This window comes from Carcharhinus amblyrhynchos, chromosome 7 (assembly GCF_965287045.1).
Source record: "Carcharhinus amblyrhynchos chromosome 7, sCarAmb.v2.hapA, whole genome shotgun sequence".
Classification (NCBI taxonomy): domain Eukaryota; kingdom Metazoa; phylum Chordata; class Chondrichthyes; order Carcharhiniformes; family Carcharhinidae; genus Carcharhinus; species Carcharhinus amblyrhynchos.
The window spans coordinates 10,357,179-10,374,310 of record NC_137330.1 but is presented as its reverse complement, the minus strand read 5'-3'; the positions used below and the strand labels follow the sequence as shown (position 1 = coordinate 10,374,310).

At 46.3% G+C, this 17,132-nt stretch overlaps 1 protein-coding gene across 4 annotated transcripts in view; it reads left to right on the top strand.

Annotated features, from left to right (window-relative positions):
* dst (dystonin) overlaps positions 1-17,132 on the top strand; it is a 614,201-nt gene that overhangs the window by 525,639 nt on the left and 71,430 nt on the right. For all 4 annotated transcript variants that reach the window (XM_080191940.1, XM_080191941.1, XM_080191942.1 and 1 more), the window contains 4 exons: positions 8,842-9,045; positions 11,002-11,233; positions 13,739-13,965; positions 15,899-16,021. In XM_080191940.1, the coding sequence (XP_080048066.1) occupies positions 8,842-9,045; positions 11,002-11,233; positions 13,739-13,965; positions 15,899-16,021 (786 nt within the window). The remainder of the gene's footprint in view (positions 1-8,841; positions 9,046-11,001; positions 11,234-13,738; positions 13,966-15,898; positions 16,022-17,132) is intronic.

The window sequence follows — 17,132 nt, the reverse complement described above, 5'->3', positions numbered from 1 at the left end:
TAAGAAGTTGGAGCACAGGCAGTGTTTGCATGATAGCACAGGTGACCATTGTGTGTGTTTGAGGCTCACCGTTCATTGTTTCAGCAAAACGCCTTGAAAGAATCACAGAATCCCTATAGTGCGGAAGGAGACCATTTGGCCCTGCTCTGACAACTGCCCTGTCCCTATAACCCCACGTATTTACCCAGATAACCCACACACCCCCACCCCCCCCCAGCCCCAGAAAAATTAGCATGGCCAATCCACCAAACCCACACATCTTTGGACTGTGGGAGGAACTGGAGGAAACCCGTGCAGACACGGGGAGGACATGCAAACTCCACACAGATAGTCACCCGAGGCTGGAATTGAACCCGGAACCCTGGCACCTTAAGGCAGCAGTGTGAACCACTGTCCCACCATGCCATCTGCACTAGTTAGGTGCATCGGTCGTACTAAATGGGCGCCAGTGCATGGCGACTCGGGGATTTTCACAGTAACTTTGTTGCAGTGTGAATGTGAGCCTATTTGAGTCACAAATAAATAAATAAGCTTCAATCCATGATCACCAGTGAAATTTTTCACCAATGATTTTCTAATCTTTATCATACATGTCTCTTTCTTGAAGACATCACTGAGTTGCTTGTTAGTTATTTTGGACCTTCCAAGAGTTGGGAAAGCAATGGCACCATGCACTTCCCAATAATGTGGTGGCAACTGATGTTTCACAGTTTTGTCTCTCTCTATTTTTGATTTCTGACATACTTATGAGCTGCTCAGTTGGAGAACGTGATTGTTACTTCACTTGACAAGATCCATGAATCCTTTTTTCTCTAACTCCATAACCATTTGAAAAATGATATGTATCTACAAAATATCTGTGTACCTTTTCTAAAGTTGATATCTTGTTATAATGTGGAGATGCTGGCGTTGGACTGTGGTAAACACAGTAAGAAATCTCTCAACGCCAGGTTAAAGTCCAACAGGTTTATTTGGTAGCACAAGCCACTAGCTTATGCTACCAAATAAACCGGTTGGACTTTAACCTGGTGTTGTGAGACTTCTTACTATATTGTTATAAAGCAGAGATTGATTACCCCCCCTCTAAGAACTAACACCACAACACCCAAAGAGGAATACCATGCCCTGTAATCTGTAAAAGGTATGTGTGAAGTGGTGTGACCTGCTCTTCAGCAACTTTGTGGTTAAATACAAATGAACTCCCTAAAATTCATTCTAACATCAACATCTAACAATTTATTTATCTAACCAACCGTGAACAAATTAACTAAACTCTTAAACCATGTAAATCCCTTCTATCAACTATTCCTGAATAAAACAAGATTCTAACAATATGCTGTTCAGATAAATACAATTCCCACTCATTAACAAAAATAGACTTTAGTTATTCTCTAAATTACAACCAGGTTTTGTGTCTTCTGGAATATTCTGGGCCTTCTCCGTTGATTCTTCTGTCTGGGACTTCTTTCTTCGTTGGTACCTTTACTATATAGGTAGTGTTTTCTCTAAAACATAGATGAAGCTTTGAGAGCCAGTGACTCTCTCTCTCTGAGCTGTTAGCTCTGGCAGGTGGCAGTTGCTCTCTCTTTTTGTCCCACTGTCCCCTTCTTTTATACCCGTAATGACATATCAATATTTCCCACAAAAAAGCATCAGCTTTAAATTTATTAGATTCTTGATATCTAAGTGCCTGATTCAAATTGATTGATTGGCTAATTTCAAAAGCTTGTTGTCTTGGTAAAAACTGCTGCTTGGCCTTTTGATAAAAATGTTTCACTTTGGGCTCTCCAAGTACTTGCACTTTTTTGAACACTCTAAGCACAGAAAAAGCCCCACATTTTAAAGGGACAGTGCAATGCTCCACCCCTCCCCCCCACCCCACTTGCATTTTACAAGTTTACACACACCAATCATTCCACCCAACTTCGCAACAGCATAGCAAGTACTTGTAAACATTGACTAACTGTGGGGTGAATTTTCCCACCACAGGAATCAGAGTGGGTGAGGGACGGACCATGGAGAGATCCATTGACCTCGGGCGGGAATTTCCATTTTCGGGAGGCCAGAAAATCCCGTCCTGTATGCCTGTCTTAATGAGCTACTTTTGTTTTCTTCACAATGCCACACTTTCTCTTAACTTTATCCAACTTTATTGGATAAGTCTAGTTTCAGCTCAAGTCACAGGAAATGAGTCCATTTCGGATTTTAAGCCCAAGAGACTTGACCCATCATGTCATCTTCAAAAGGCCTGTTTATTTGAATTATGGGTCAGAAATTGGACCATTGCCAAACTTTAATTGTTATCATTGTTTCACCAGGACGTTTACACCAGTGAGTTCAAAGATCAGTGAAGTCACATATACAGAATTAATTTGGCCAACGCTTGAATACACACATTGAGTGAATAATACTTGCCAAGTTCCCTTTTTCCAAACACCGTTCTTCTCATTTGGGTTTCAAAATCATGTAACCTCCTCTTCCAGAAGCTTTTATGTTCCAACTTTTGTACCACAGAATCCTTATAGTGCAGAAGGAGGCCATTTGGCCCATTGTGTCTGCATCGACTGTCTGAAAGTGCTTCCAACCCAAAACCACCCGTCCCCATCCCTCACTACTCCTAAAACCCTGTGGATTCACCATGGTCAATCCTCCTAACTGACACGTCTTGGGAGGAAACCGGAGCACACAAAGGAGACACACACAGACACGGGGAGAATGTGTGAACTCCACACAGACAGTGAACTGAGGCTGGAATTGATCCCGGGTCCCTGGCACTGACCACTGTGTCACCCAATTTAAGTAGAATCTATTCCCCTTTTGCGAAGGATATGGAAATTGATAGTTTCCATGGCGAGCAAGATGGGGAAGCTCACTCAGGTCACTTGGCCAATTCCCATTTCCATTCTCCATCTTTTTGTCCCTCAAACTGTTGCTCAACTCTGAGATTGGACACGTGCCTTTTTTCAAACTAAAGGCTGAGTAAATTCAAGCACAACAAAACTGTTTTTCAATGCTCACAGTCTGAGGATTCAGGGTAGACCATTTAGGTCAGAAGTGAGGAGATATTTCTTTACCCAAAGAGTGGTGAGCCTGTGGAATTCATTACCCCAGGAAGTAGTTGATGCCAAAACATTGAATGTATTCAAGGGGCGGCCAGATATAGCACTTGGGGCGAATGGGATCAAAGGTTATAGGGAGAAAACAAGGTTAGACTATTGAGTTGGTTGGATGATCAGCCATGGTCATGATGAATGACAAAGCAGGCTCGAAGGGCTGAATGGCCTCCTCCTGCTCCTATCTCCCATGTTACTCTGTCACTTGGAGGAACTTCTACACGCAAAGGGTTGTAAATCTATGGAATTCCCCTGCCCAGTGAAGCAGTTGAGGCTGCCTCGTTGAATGTTTTTAAGGCAAAGATAGCTAGATTTTTGAGCACTAAGGGAATTAAGGGTGGGTGGGTGGATGGGTAAGTGATGCTGAGCCCGTGAAAAGGTCAGCCAAGACCTTATTGAATGGCTTGAGGGGCCAGACAGCCTACTCCTGCTCCGAGGGCAGGAGCAACGTGCAAAATCTCCTGGAAAGAATGACTCAGTTATTGCTGTTTGCCTCCGCTCATTTCACCAGAATCTTTCTATTTCTATCCTTGATTGAGTTTTCTTATCACTTATTAGTGTTTCAAAGGTCAGCGATAGCACATTTGACGCTGACGTGTGGCTGTAACTTAAAAACTAAATGCTTGAGCTTGATATGATTTATCTGCTGATGTGGAGTCAATTGTGGCTTATTTGGTAACGCATCATCTCTGAGTCCAACGTTGTTGGTTCGAGTCCCAGCCCCGGGCTCAAGCAGAAATGTCAAGCCTGATACGCCATTCAGTACCGAGGGTGCACTGCACTGTTGGAGGTGCTGTCTTTCAGATGGGATGTCAAGTGGTCATAGAAGATGTCATGATACCATTGCTAAGAAGACAACAAAGTTCTCCCCGCTGTTCTGGCTAATATATATCTCTCAGTCCACGTAACAAAGTACAAGATTATCTGGTTGTTATCACATTGTTGTTAGTGGGAGCTTACTGCGCGTAAATTGACTGAGACAACGTTCCCCTTCAAAAATACTTTGGGGGTTTGAAGTTCTTCGAGATATCTGGTGGTCATGAAAGACGCTGTAGAAATGCAAGCTTTTTTGGTTACTAATGTGATGTACGGACATTGAAAATATTAAGCAAATACCCATTCTGTTCATTTTTGAGTATATTTTCTGTTTCACAGCAGTTAGATCTGTTATCATCATTGTGGGTCAGGGTCGGCACAGTGCTGGCTCACAGTGCCAGGGTCCCAGGTTCAGTTCTGGCCTCGGGTCGCTGTTTGTGCAGAGGCTGCGCATTCTCCCCATATCTGTGTGGGTTTTCTCCGGGTGCTCCAGTTTCCTCCTCCAGTCCAAAGATGTGCAGGTTAGGTTGATTAGCCTTGCTAAATTGCCCCTAGTGTCAGGGGGAATAGTAGGGAAAATAGGTCAGGGATTACCGGGTCTGGGTGAGATTGTCAGTGCAGGCTCGATGGGCCGAATGGCCTCCCTGTGCACTGTAGGGATCCTATGAGGATATTCCTTGTCGTAATTGATAGAAACTACTGGAGGCAAAGCTGTTGGTGAACTTTATCTTTCATTGAACATTTTGCTAACAGTGAAATGTTAGCAAAACACGAGCAGGACACTAAGGGGCAGCACGGTAGCACAGTGGGTTAGCGCTGCTGCTTCACAGCTCCGGGGACCTGGGTTCGATTCCCGGCTCGGGTCACTGTCTGTGTGGAGTTTGCACATTCTCCTCGTGTCTGCGTGGGTTTCCTCTGGGTGCTCCGGTTTCCTCCCACAGTCCAAAGATGTGCGGGTTAGGTTCATTGGCCATGCTAAAATTGCCCCTTGAGTGTCCTGGGATGTGTAGGTTAGAGGGATTAGTGGGTAAATGTGTAGGGGTATGGGGATAGGGCCTGGGTGGGATTGTGGTCGGTGCAGACTCAAAGGGCCTGTTTCTGCACTGTAGGGTTCGATGTTCTATGTTCTTGAACAGTACAACATTTGGCACGAGGCTTCACACACAGCTATCCTGCAGCATACAGTGTTACCATGCGTATTTCCATCACTGATCATTTAGACTGTCCATTTACAGGATTAATATTAATCCTTTGCACTGCATTGTGTTGCTTGCTGGTCCAGCCAAACAATACTCAAAACATTCGTGCTCAGAATTAAGTTTATTGGTTCTGGGATTTGCTGCAAGTTCCCTGTGAAGTGAGTGAGCTTTCTGACTTGCTGATGTTTGGGGATGTGCTGGTAAGACCTTACATGGTCCTCATTTTATTTACATAGAAGATCGGTATCTGGTTGACTAACTCGATATTGTTGACTGGATCCATGCCAGTTGGTGGTGTTAAAAATCAGACACGATGGCTGGAACTGGACCACCTCGCCCGCCTGGAATCGGAGCGGGCGAGGGTCCGACAATGGAAATTTCCGTTGACCTGGGGCAGGAATTTCCGGTCTTGCCCAAATGAGACCATAAAATCCCGCCCAATAGCTTTGTTTGTTGCAGACAATTTATGTGACTGATTTCACAATCAACAGACCAGTGTCCCAGCCATCACCATTTATAGATGTACAAATACACCATTCCTTTAACAATGTGATTGCAATCGAACTTTAATGTAATCCATCGATATTGATAGATATAAGAGGATCAAACTGAGTTTTACAAGGTGCAAATAAGGTTGACTGGAATGGTAGTGGAATGGAGTGATTAAATCAGGAATGGTTGAACGGAGCTGAGGTTCATTTTGTTATGTATGTTGGGGGCATTGCCCCTTGGGTCATGTGACCCAGGGTGTCTGGCAATCTGTCAGGGACCACCCTGGGTGGGCACTTGGAGTTAGTGAGTGGAGCAAGTGAGACCTGACAGTAGAGTCAGTTCTGGGATACACCCCTGGTGCCAAACTTTTCACTGGAACAGAGAAGACGGCACGGTAGCACAGTGGTTAGCACTGCCGCTCCGCAGCTCCAGGGTCCTGGGTTCCGTTCCCAGCTCAGGTCACTGTGTGGAGTTTGCACGTTCCCCTCGTGTCTGCGTGAGTTCCCTCCGGGTGCTCCGGTTTCCTCCCACAGTCCCAAGATGTGCGGGTTAGGTTGATTGGCCGTGCTAAGAAATTGCCCCCTTGTGTCCAGGGATGTGTAGGTTAGAGGGATTAGTGGGTCAAATATGTAGGGATATGGGGGTAGGGCCTGGGTGGGATTGTGTTCGGTACAGACTCGATGGGCCAAAGGGCCTCTTTCTGCTCTCTAGGGTTCTATGATCGAAGACTGAGGGGTGACCTATTGGGGTAGTTAAGATCACAATATGGAATAGGCTTACATGCTCAAGAGTTGAAGAATGAGTGGTGGTCTCGTTTACATACATAGGGGATGAAATCAGCACTCTGAATTTTTCCAAAGCCAGTTTTTATTTTCCGTTACTAGGAAACTGTTGCCAGGATGTTTACTTTACAACCCAGCGAAAACAATGGAGAGACTCGGAAACAGTTTGAACAACATTCTGTCAATTCTAGTGAGGAAGGCTAGAACTCAAACAAAGATCAGCTGCCAATTCAGTGCCAGCTGGTTTCATGCTGCAGACTATGTTCAAACCACATAAATTACTGGGAGGCCTTGATAGGTTAGACACTCGGGGAGGCAATGGCCTAGTGGTATTATTGCTAGATTATCAGTCCGGAAACCTAGCTAATGCTCTTGGGACCTGGGTTCGAATCCCACCATGGCAGAAGTTGGAATAAGAAACATCTGGAATTAAGAATGGTGTCCGTGAGACCATTGTCGGAAAAACCCTTCTGGTTCACTGATGTCCTTGAGGGAAGGAAATCAGCCACCCTTATCTGGTCTGGCCTACATGTGACTCCAGAGCCACAACAATGTGGTTGACTCTCAACTGCCCTCCAAGGGCAAGTAGGGGTGGGCAATAAATGCTGGCCAAGCCAGTGGCATCCGTGTCCCATGGCTGAATTAAAAAAAAAAACTGGGAGGCTGTTTTCCCTCACTGGAGGTTATAGAATAGTGAAAAACTGGAGTTGAAGTTGCGGTGCAGATACGATTATTAAATTGAGGAGACTCATGGGGCCTATTTCTGCTCCTAACCCTTAGGTTCTTAAGACCAGATTTAAAGATCATTAATATAAGACAATCACTAATAAATTCAATGGGATATTTGGAAGAAACAGCTTTAGAATCATAAAATCTCTGCAGTGCAGAAGGAGGCCATTCAGCCCATCAAAGTCTGCACCAACCACAACCGACCCAGGCCCCATTCCCATAACCTCACATACTTATCCTGTTAATCCCCTAACACAATTTAACATGGCCAATCAACTTAACCCACACATCTTTGGACTGTGGGAGGAAACCGGAGCACCCGGAGGAAACCCACACAGACACGGGGAGAGCGTGCAAGACTCCACACAGACAGACAGTGATCTGAGGCCGGAATTGGACCCGGGTCCCTGGTGCTGTGAGGTAACGGTGCTAGCCATTGTGCCGTCATGCATCTTTACCCAGAGATAGTGAGAATGTGGAGCTTCCTATCTTAAGGAATGGTTGAGACAAGAGGCATCGAAGCAGACACTAGGTAACCAAATGACATGGAAGGGAATAGAAGGATGTACAAATAGGGTTAGATATAGAGGATTGAGAGGAGGCTCATGTGGAGCATAAACACTGGCATGGACCAGTTGGGCCGAATGGCCTGTTTGGGCATTATTTGTTAGCCTGATGTAAGCAGTATAAAGGGAATGATTGAACTGCAGAAACTTAGGGCCTGATTTTACCATTTTCATTCTAAGCGCTGAATCTGGGTGCAATTCAGATCCGACTTGGGAATCTGCTCTCGGGAGCCCCCATACACAGCCTGCCTGAAAAAATATCGCGGTGGGCGGGGCTTAGCGCACCCGAAACGATCAGAGCTCTGAACCGCACGTGCGCAATTAGAAAAGAAATTTGAAAATCGCGCCGCTGTCACGTCACTCCCGCAAAGAGCGGATAAAGCGGGCCCGGGAGTGATGGTCCCCACAGACATCGCCCCACCCCCGCAACATAACTTCCCCCTAATCTACCCGCCCCACTGCTACCCAGACAGATCGCCACCCTCTGCCCCCCTGCCACTTCACCTCCACTGATTTGCCCACAGAGTGGCAGCAGGTCCCCCCCCTGCCTCCCCACCTCCGCCTTGAGAATGATCGCGCCCCTCCCCCCAAACCCCCAGAGAACAATCCGGCCTCCTCCCCACCACCACCAGAGAATGATCGGGCCGAGCGTGTCTGTTTTGCGCAGAATCTGGATGCACGAACGCGAGGGTAAAGAGGGGAGTGCTAATGAAGTTGGGCGGACAGTTCATTAATTCAATTTAAATGTATGCAAATGCATTTAAATGGCCGCCGCGCCTGTTACGGGCGCGAGTCGGATCGCGGCCATTTTCTGGCCTGGGTAAAGTGGGCATCTGCGCGGGCGCGGATCGTGTTAATGGCCTCGCGTCCGACTTTACCACGTTTTCACGCCCAAAAACGGGCGCGATGCAATGGTGAAATCGAGCCGTTAGTGTAATTGACACAAACAGTTTGCACTTGACTCAGAAAATGAATCTTGTATGAGGTGTTATCCGATTGTAAGTCTAGTTTATTCTCACACCTGGCTGTGGAAAGATACGATAACACCTGACTTGGATTTTTGAGATGCCTGCTTATAGGACAGGACAGCTTTATTGAGAAAGTGTTTGTGTTAACTATTGACAGCTCCTCTATCTTATTGCAGCAACTGCGGGAGCTGATAGCCGAGCACAAGCCCCACATCGATAAGATGAATAAGACCGGGCCCCAGTTATTGGAGTTAAGTCCTCGGGAAGGCCTGGCCATTCAGCAGAAGTACACAGCGGCCGACGCACTTTACAGTAAGGTCAAAGAGGATGTCAAGAGGAGAGCCACCTCGCTGGATGAAGCCATTTCTCAATCCACTCAGGTACAAACTGCCAATTTTACGAACCTGGGGGCTGTAGCTTTCTGTTGACCTGCAAGGTGTAACCGGTGATACGCAAGCTGGCTTCCACTAACTGGAACAATCAGCAGTTTATTACATTGTATTACACTGGGGTGGCTCAGTGGCATAGTGGTTAACATTGCTGTCTCACAGCGCCAGGGACCCAGGTTCGATTCTCGTCCTTTGTCTGTGTGGAGTTTGCACATTCTCCCAGTGTCTGCATGGGTTTCCTCCAGATGCTGTGGTTCCCAGTTGGAAAGACGCGCTGGTTAGGTGCATTGGCCATGCTAGATTCTCCCTCACCGTACCCTAACAGGCGCCAAAGTGTGGCGGCTGGGGGATTTTCACAGTAACTTCATTGCAGTGTTAATGTAAGCCAACTTGTGACACACATAAATAAACTGTATTGTGTGAAAATAGCTGTTGGAGGGGAAACAGCCTTCTATTCCAGTGTGTTCTGAGGAGTTAACATTACCGAGCTTTTCATTTGTTTTTCTTCCTTGTTCCTCCAAGATGCACACTTCTGAAAATAACCTTTCTCCTTTCTGCCTTTCATCCCAACTTCATCTCTGTGCCCCTGTGTCATCAATAAAACTTTAACCTTCCCAACAATTGTGTTATGATGTACAATGACCACCCAGGTCTTAGAGGTGAGCCTACAGGTTTGCGTGCGTGCGAGTGTGTGTTTGGCCCACACTAACAGGTTTTTGTATTTTTGTTTACGGTTAATTTAACTGATTTTTCTTCAAAAATGACTCAGTAAAAATTGTACGCAAATGGGTGGTTAACATTGAGAATTAGCATTAAAAATTAACGGTAGATATAGTAGATGGTCTGTCAAAATAAGCCGCAATGTTGGAATAACTGCTTTCTAACTCCCCGTCTTCCAGACTACTAACCTGGAAATTTAACACTCAAAGCTGCCTGTTTGTACACGGTGACAAGTATTGGAACGCCAGTGGAAAATGTGACACGGGTACTATGTTCTACTAGTCCAGGGGTGGCACAGCTGGAATTTTACCATCCCACCTGTCCCGAGAATCAGAGCAGGCGAGGCGAGGACCATGGAAAGATCCGTTGACCTAAGGCGGGATCTTATGGTTTCGGGATGAGTGACGCTGTATAATCCCACACACCGTCTTACTTTCTCTCTCGGTCTCATACTCACTTTTCATCTCTCTGTCTCACTCTCTCTTCCTCTCTGTCTCCCTCTTTCTTTAGCGCTCTGTCTATCTGTCTCTCTCTCTCTCTCTCTCTCTCTCTCTCTGTCTCACTCTTTCTCCATCATTCCCTCCCCCTCCCTCTGTTTCCAGCGAATCTATCTCTGCAAACTTTAATTTCTTTTGTGGCAGTAATTTTCCGATGCAGCGATTAGGTTTATTGAATTCAGTTCCACCTAAGTGCTGCGTGACCGTGTTTGCGGCAGAGTAAACATTGGCTGGAAGGTGGCAGGAAGCAGGATTGGGCAGGGCTGTGCCAACCCCACAGATACAGCAGGAACTGGCATTCAGTCGAGTGGCTCACGGGGAAAAGAAGGCAGTTCGTGCCAGCAGCTACTGAATTGGAAAGAAAGGGCTACGGGGAAAAGAGCAGAGAAGTGTGGCTAAATTGGACAGCGGGAAGCTAGGACCGGCGTGATGGGATGAATGGCCTGCTGTGTTGTATCATTCTGCGATGCGGCATGGCATGTTCTCTTGGGCATGGTATTGGATTCGGGCTGGCTAGCGTGGAGCTGTATCGAGCGTTATTGGGTAACGTGGGGCTGCAATGAAATAAGTAAGGCAAGTAGAGTTGAAGAGAATCTATCTCTGTGGAGGGGGACCAGGTGGGGGCAGAATATATGTGACATAAACTTCTCTTTGCGTGTTGGGAATTTTTCCTGTGACGTGCGTTACTGATGAACGTGCTATCCCGACACCCCCCCTCCACCTCTCACAGTTCCACGACAAGATCAGCCCCATGCTGGATTCCCTGGAGCGCATTGCCGTCCGTTTACAACAGCCGCCTTCCATCTCGGCCGAGGTGGAGAAAATCCGGGAGCAGATCAGCGAAAACAAAAATGTGAGCGTGGAACTGGAGAAGCTGCAGCCAGCCTTCGAGACCCTCAAACAGCGAGGCCATGACCTGATTGGGCGCTCTGAGGGAACGGACAAAGATTTCTGCGCGAAAGGTAATTCCGGTTCGCCCAAGGCCGAGAGAGCATTTTGATCTTTTTCGTTTTGATTTTTTTTAATCTGTTTGTGATTCTATCACATGGGGCAGCACAGTGGTCAGAACAAAGAAAGTTACAGCGCAGGAACAGGCCCTTTCGCCCCCCTCCAAGCCTGCACCAACCGTGCTACTCGACTGAATTAAAAACCCCCTACCCTTCCAGGGACCATATCCCCCTATTCATTAATTTGTCAAGATGCCCCTTAAAACTCACTCGCATCTGCTTCCACTACCTCCCCTGGCAGCCAGTCCCAGGCACCGACCACCCTCTGTGTAAAAAAAAACTTGCCTCGTACATCTCCTTTAAACCTTGAACCTCATGCTTTAAACATATGCCCCTGGTAATTGATTCTCCTGCCCTGGGGAAAAGCTTCTGACTGTCCGCACTGTCCCTGCCCCTCGTAATCTTGTAGACTTCTATCAGCTTGCCCCTCAACCTCTGTCATTCCGGTAAGGACAAACCAAGTTTCTCCAACTCTCCTCATAGCTAATGCCCTCCTCCATACGAGGCAACATCCTGGTAAATCTTTTCCGTACTCTCTCCAAAACTTCCAAATCTTTCTGGTAGTGTGATGACCAGAATTGAACACTATGTTCCAAGTGCGGCCTAACTAAGGTACTATAAAGCCAATTTTTAAACTCAGTGTCCAGCCAATGAAGGCCAGCATGCCGTATACCACCTTGACCATCTTCTCTACCTACGTTGCCGCTTTCAGTGACCTGTGTATCTGTACACCCAGATCCCTCTGCCTATCAATACTCTTTTGGGTTCTGCCATTTAATGTAGATTTCCCATCTGCATTACCTCACATTTGTCCAGATTAAACTCCGTCTGCCATCTCTCCGCCCAGGTCGCCAACTGATCTATATCCCATTGTATCCTCTGACGGTTCTCATCGTGATCCATAATTCCACCAACCTTTGTGTCGTCCGCAAACTTACTATTCAAACCAGCTATATTTTCCTCCAAGTCATTACAAACAGCGAAGGGCCCAGCGCTGATCCCTGAGGAACACCACTTATCACAGCCCTCCATTCAGAAACGCACCCTTCCACTGCTACCCTCTGTATTCTATGACCCAGTATGCATCCAACGCTGGCATCTTCACATCTTCTATGAGCGAGCCAGTTTTGTATTCACTTTGCCAGCTCACCTCTGATCCCGTGTGACTTCATCTTCTGTATCGGTCTGTCATGAGGGACCTTATCAAAGGCCTTACTGAAGTCCAATATCCACTGTCCTACCCTCATCAATCATCTTCATCCCTTCCTCAAAACACTCGACCAAGTTAGTTAGACACGACCTCCCCTTCACAAAACCATGTTGCCTCTCGCTAATAAGTCTACTTATTGCCTCACAGCTCCAGGGACCTGGGTTCGATTCCCGGCTTGGGGTCACTGTCTGTGCAGAGTCTGCACGTTCTCCCCGTGTCTGTGTGGGTTTCCTCCAGCTGCTCCGGTTTCCTCCTACAGTCTGAAGGACGTGCTGGTTCAGTCCGTTGGTCATGCTAAATTGCCCCTCAGTGTACCCAAACAGGTGCCAGAGTGTGGCAACTAGAGGATTTTCACAGTAACTTCATTGCAGTGTTAATGTAACCCTACTTGTGACACTTGAAACCAGCAGATGTATTGAGCGCTGACTGGTAATGTATGCTGACTGGTGCAATACATTCACTTTATTAACAAACCATTTCAAATGAAGGGCTCAAATCAAAGTGAAAATAAAAATCTAGCCTTTTCAGCCAGAGTATCAGATTATCCAGCAACCCCCTGCCCTCCCCCCCTCCCAATTCCACCACCACCACCATCATGGCCACTGGCAAGATCTTCAGGTCCCGCCAATGTCAATGGCACTTTGCCTGGCTCATCCATCCTGTCACGTGGAGCAGCACTCGGTGGGACTGGAAGATCCAGCCAATAGGAATGGCTGGAAAATCCCGCCTAGGATTTGCTTCAGTCCATTCTTAGGCTATGGACATGGCGATCAAAGTCAGCGTTTAATGCCTGTCCTCCCAGATTTGATACAACCGAGGGCCTCCCTCACAAGACCACTTCACAGGGCAGTTTAGACCAGGCTGGGAAGAAAGAGCAGTTTCCTTCCTAAAGGACATCTGTAAACTAGTCAGATTTTTAACAACAGGCTGAATTTTCCCATCTTGCTCACCACGGGAATTGTAGCAGGTGGGACATGGACCATGGAAAGGTCCATTGATTTTCCGATTTCAGGGTGAGCGAGGCTGGAAAATCCCGGCCCAACATCTTTACGACTTCTTTATTTCCAGAATTTTTTCAAACAAATTTCCCAATTGTGTGGTGTGTGTTTATGATTAGGGAGCTGGGACTATTAATCCAGGCCTATGGATTACTTGGCCACTGAAGTGACCATCAGGCACACGCTGTCTCACCTCGAACAGGGCAGGGCTGATAGACGACTTGTTTCTCACGTGATTGTTGTGCTTTCCAGCCGTTCAAGACCAGTTGGACAAGATGGTTTTCTACTGGGCTGACATCAAAGCTCGGGCAGAGGAACGGGAGGCTAAGCTACTCGATGTGATGGATTTGGCTGAAAAGTTTTGGTGCGATCATTCTGCCCTTATCGTCACTATTAAGGACACCCAAGACTTAATCCGAGAACTGGAGGAACCCGGAATCGATCCGTCTGTTGTGAAAGAGCAGCAAGAAGCTCTCGAGGTCAGGAAACCCATGTATTGTTGGGCTTTGATATTGATACTCTCGTTGGGAAGCTGTCCTGGGTGTATATATATATATATATATGTATGTAAACATGTTCTGTAAGCGTTAACCCTTGTTCCACACAGAGAAATTTGTTCTCTATTTTTATAACAAGTAGCTTGGTAACGGGGGCATGGGCACACAGACATCGCTCAGTTAACTAGATGGCATGTTTAGATCAGGTTAATGCCAACAGCACCAGGCTGAGGTAGATTAGGGTCTGTCTCCGCGCCTTACGTGTGGTTTTTTTAAAAAGAAAATCATTCACCACAAACCTGCCTTCAGACAAAGAACCCCAAAAAGAAGACGATTCTCGGTAGTTAGGCAGGGCTAGTGAATGTACTAGGATGGTATGACATTATTGTTCTTGGATTGGTAGATCGGTAGATGGAAAGTTACAAAGAAAGTTACAGCACAGGAACAGGCCCTCCAGTCCTCCAAGCCTGCACCAACCACGCTGCCCAAACCATCTAAACCCACTAGTCTTACGGGGACCATATCCTTCTGTTCCCATCCTATGTATGTATTTGTCAAGATGCCCCTTAAAAGTCACTATCGTATCTGCTTCCACTACCTCCCCCGGCAGCGAGTTCCAGGCACCCACCACCCTCTGTGTAAATAAAACTTGCCTTGTACATCTCCTTTAAACCTTGCCCCTCGCACCTTAAATCTACGTCCCCTCATAATTGACTCTTGCACCCTGAGAAAAAGCTTCTGACTATCCACTTTGTCCGTGCCACATGTCACATAGATACTAGAGAGTTGACTCCAGAGTATTTGCTGGAAGTGAGTTTGATGATTCTCACTTCCTGTGACACTCAGTCTGGGTTTCTATTCAAACCCAACATTTACATGATGATCCAAAAGCTTCATATTGTGGACCTGTAAACTGAAGGCATTTACTTTTGCCTGTTGGGGAAGAGCAAAATTTTGTATTCTTTTGGATTACTGCAATCTTAATTACCCAGTCATATTGCTTTAGAATTGCATTACGTTGATTTGATTTATTATTGTCACATACATTGGTGTAGAGTGAAAAGTCTTGTTACTTGCGTGCTTTGCCGGCAAAGCATACCGTTCATAGAGTACATAGAGGAGAAGGAAAGGAGAGAGTGCAGAATGTAGTGTTACAGTCATAGCTAGGGTATAGAGAAAGATCAACTTAATATAAGATGGGTCCATTCAGAAGTCTAATAGCAGCAGGGAAGAAGCTGTTCTTGAGCTGACTGGTGCGTGACTTCAGACTTTTGTATCTTTTTCCCGAAGGAAGAAGGTGGAAGAGAGAATATCCAGGGTGCGTGGGTTCCCTAATTATGCTGGCTGCTTTTCCGAGGCAGTGGGAAGTGTAGACAGAGTCAGTGGATGGGAGGCTGGTTTGTGTGATGGATTGGGCTTTGTTCACCACCCCTTGAAGTTTCTTGCAGTCTTGGTCAGTGCAGGAGCCATACCAAGCTGTGATAAACCCACAAAGGTTACTTTCTGGGTGCATCTGTGAAAGTTGGTGAGAGTCATAGTGAAGATTTCTAATTTCTTTAGCTTGCTGAGAAAATTTAAATTGATCTTCAACTGTGTGGTGACACCCGGTTGGACGTTTGAGCGAGAGGACGTAGTACTGGGGGGTTCATCAAGAAGGATAATCATGCAAAGTTCCAACAACCAGTGACCTGGGTATTGGCAGTTGGACAGGGTGCCACAACGAAACTTCTGGAGGCATAATCTAGTCTTCAGGGGGAGATTGGAGAAGGTGTTTCTCTTGTGGTGTTACAGAAACGTGTTTGAGAATGTAAAGCATCCTGAGAGCAGTCTCAATCATTCAAGAGTCCCCTGTTTACTCTTGAGATTTTCTCGGTCCAATGAAATGTTCAATTTGGATTTGATTTCTCTTTTCTAGACGATCAAAGAAGAGGTGGACGGGCTTCAGGAGGAGTTGGAGATTGTTCAGAACCTCGGAGCTGAGCTAATCTCAGCCTGTGGAGAGCCTGATAAACCTGTTGTGAAGAAAAACGTAGATGAGGTAAGAGTATATTGTGTGTGTGTGTGTGTGTGTGTGTGTGTGTGTGTGTGTGTGTGTGTGTGTGTGTGTGTGTGAGAGACTCGGACAGTTAAATGTACATATCTGCTGAAATCAGTTCAGGATGTGTAGTTTAATGTCGAATGTAAAATTGGGTGCACTTTATAATGTTGCGTGATGGATGAATTGTTCACAACTTCAGTTAAATATTGAAATTGCAGGAGGACACATTGAAAATGGTTATTATGATGGCACAACTTAGGATTGGCTCCCTCCTTGGTCTTGTTATAAAAGAAATAGGAACTAGAAGCAGGAGTCGGCCATTTGGCCCTTTGAGCCTGCTCCGCCATTCATTATGATCATGGCTGATCGTTGAATTCAATATCCTGATTTCGCTCCCCCCGCCCATTATCCCTTAGAGCTGTATCTAAGGACCATTTGGCCCTCCAAGCTTGCTTCACCACTCAGTGAGATCATGACTGATCTTCCACCTCCCACCCAACATCATTCCATGCTCGAAGATCTGTCAACCTCAGCCTTTCCCATATACGGCAACTGAGCATCTTTGGTGTAAGGAACTCCAGCGATTCACAACACTTTGGGTGAAGAAATTTCTCCTCATCTCGGTTCCAAATGTCTGACCCCCTTTAGTCTGCGATGTGACTCTGTTCCAGATTCCTCACCTCCAGAGAAACATTTTCTCAGCAGCTACCCTGTTGAGCACCTAAAAAAAGCACCTCCAACCGTGCAGCACTCCCTCAGTACTGGGCTGCAGTGTCAGCCCGGTCTATGTGTTGAAGTAGGTTTTGAACTTACAACTTGCTGACTTGAAGACATTAATGTTACCCCCTAGCTAAAAACAGCGGGGAGGCCGTGGCCTAGTGGTATTATCGCTAGATTAGTAATCCAGAAACTCAGCTAATGTCCTGGGGACTCAGTTTCCAATACCGCCATGGCAGGTGGTGGAATTTGAATTCAATAAAAAAAACCTGGAATTAAGAATCTACTGATGACCATGAGACAATTGTCAACTGTCGGGGAAAGCCATCTGGTTCATTAATGTCTTTTAAGGAAGGAAATCTGTCATCCTTACCTGGTCTGGCCTACATGTGAC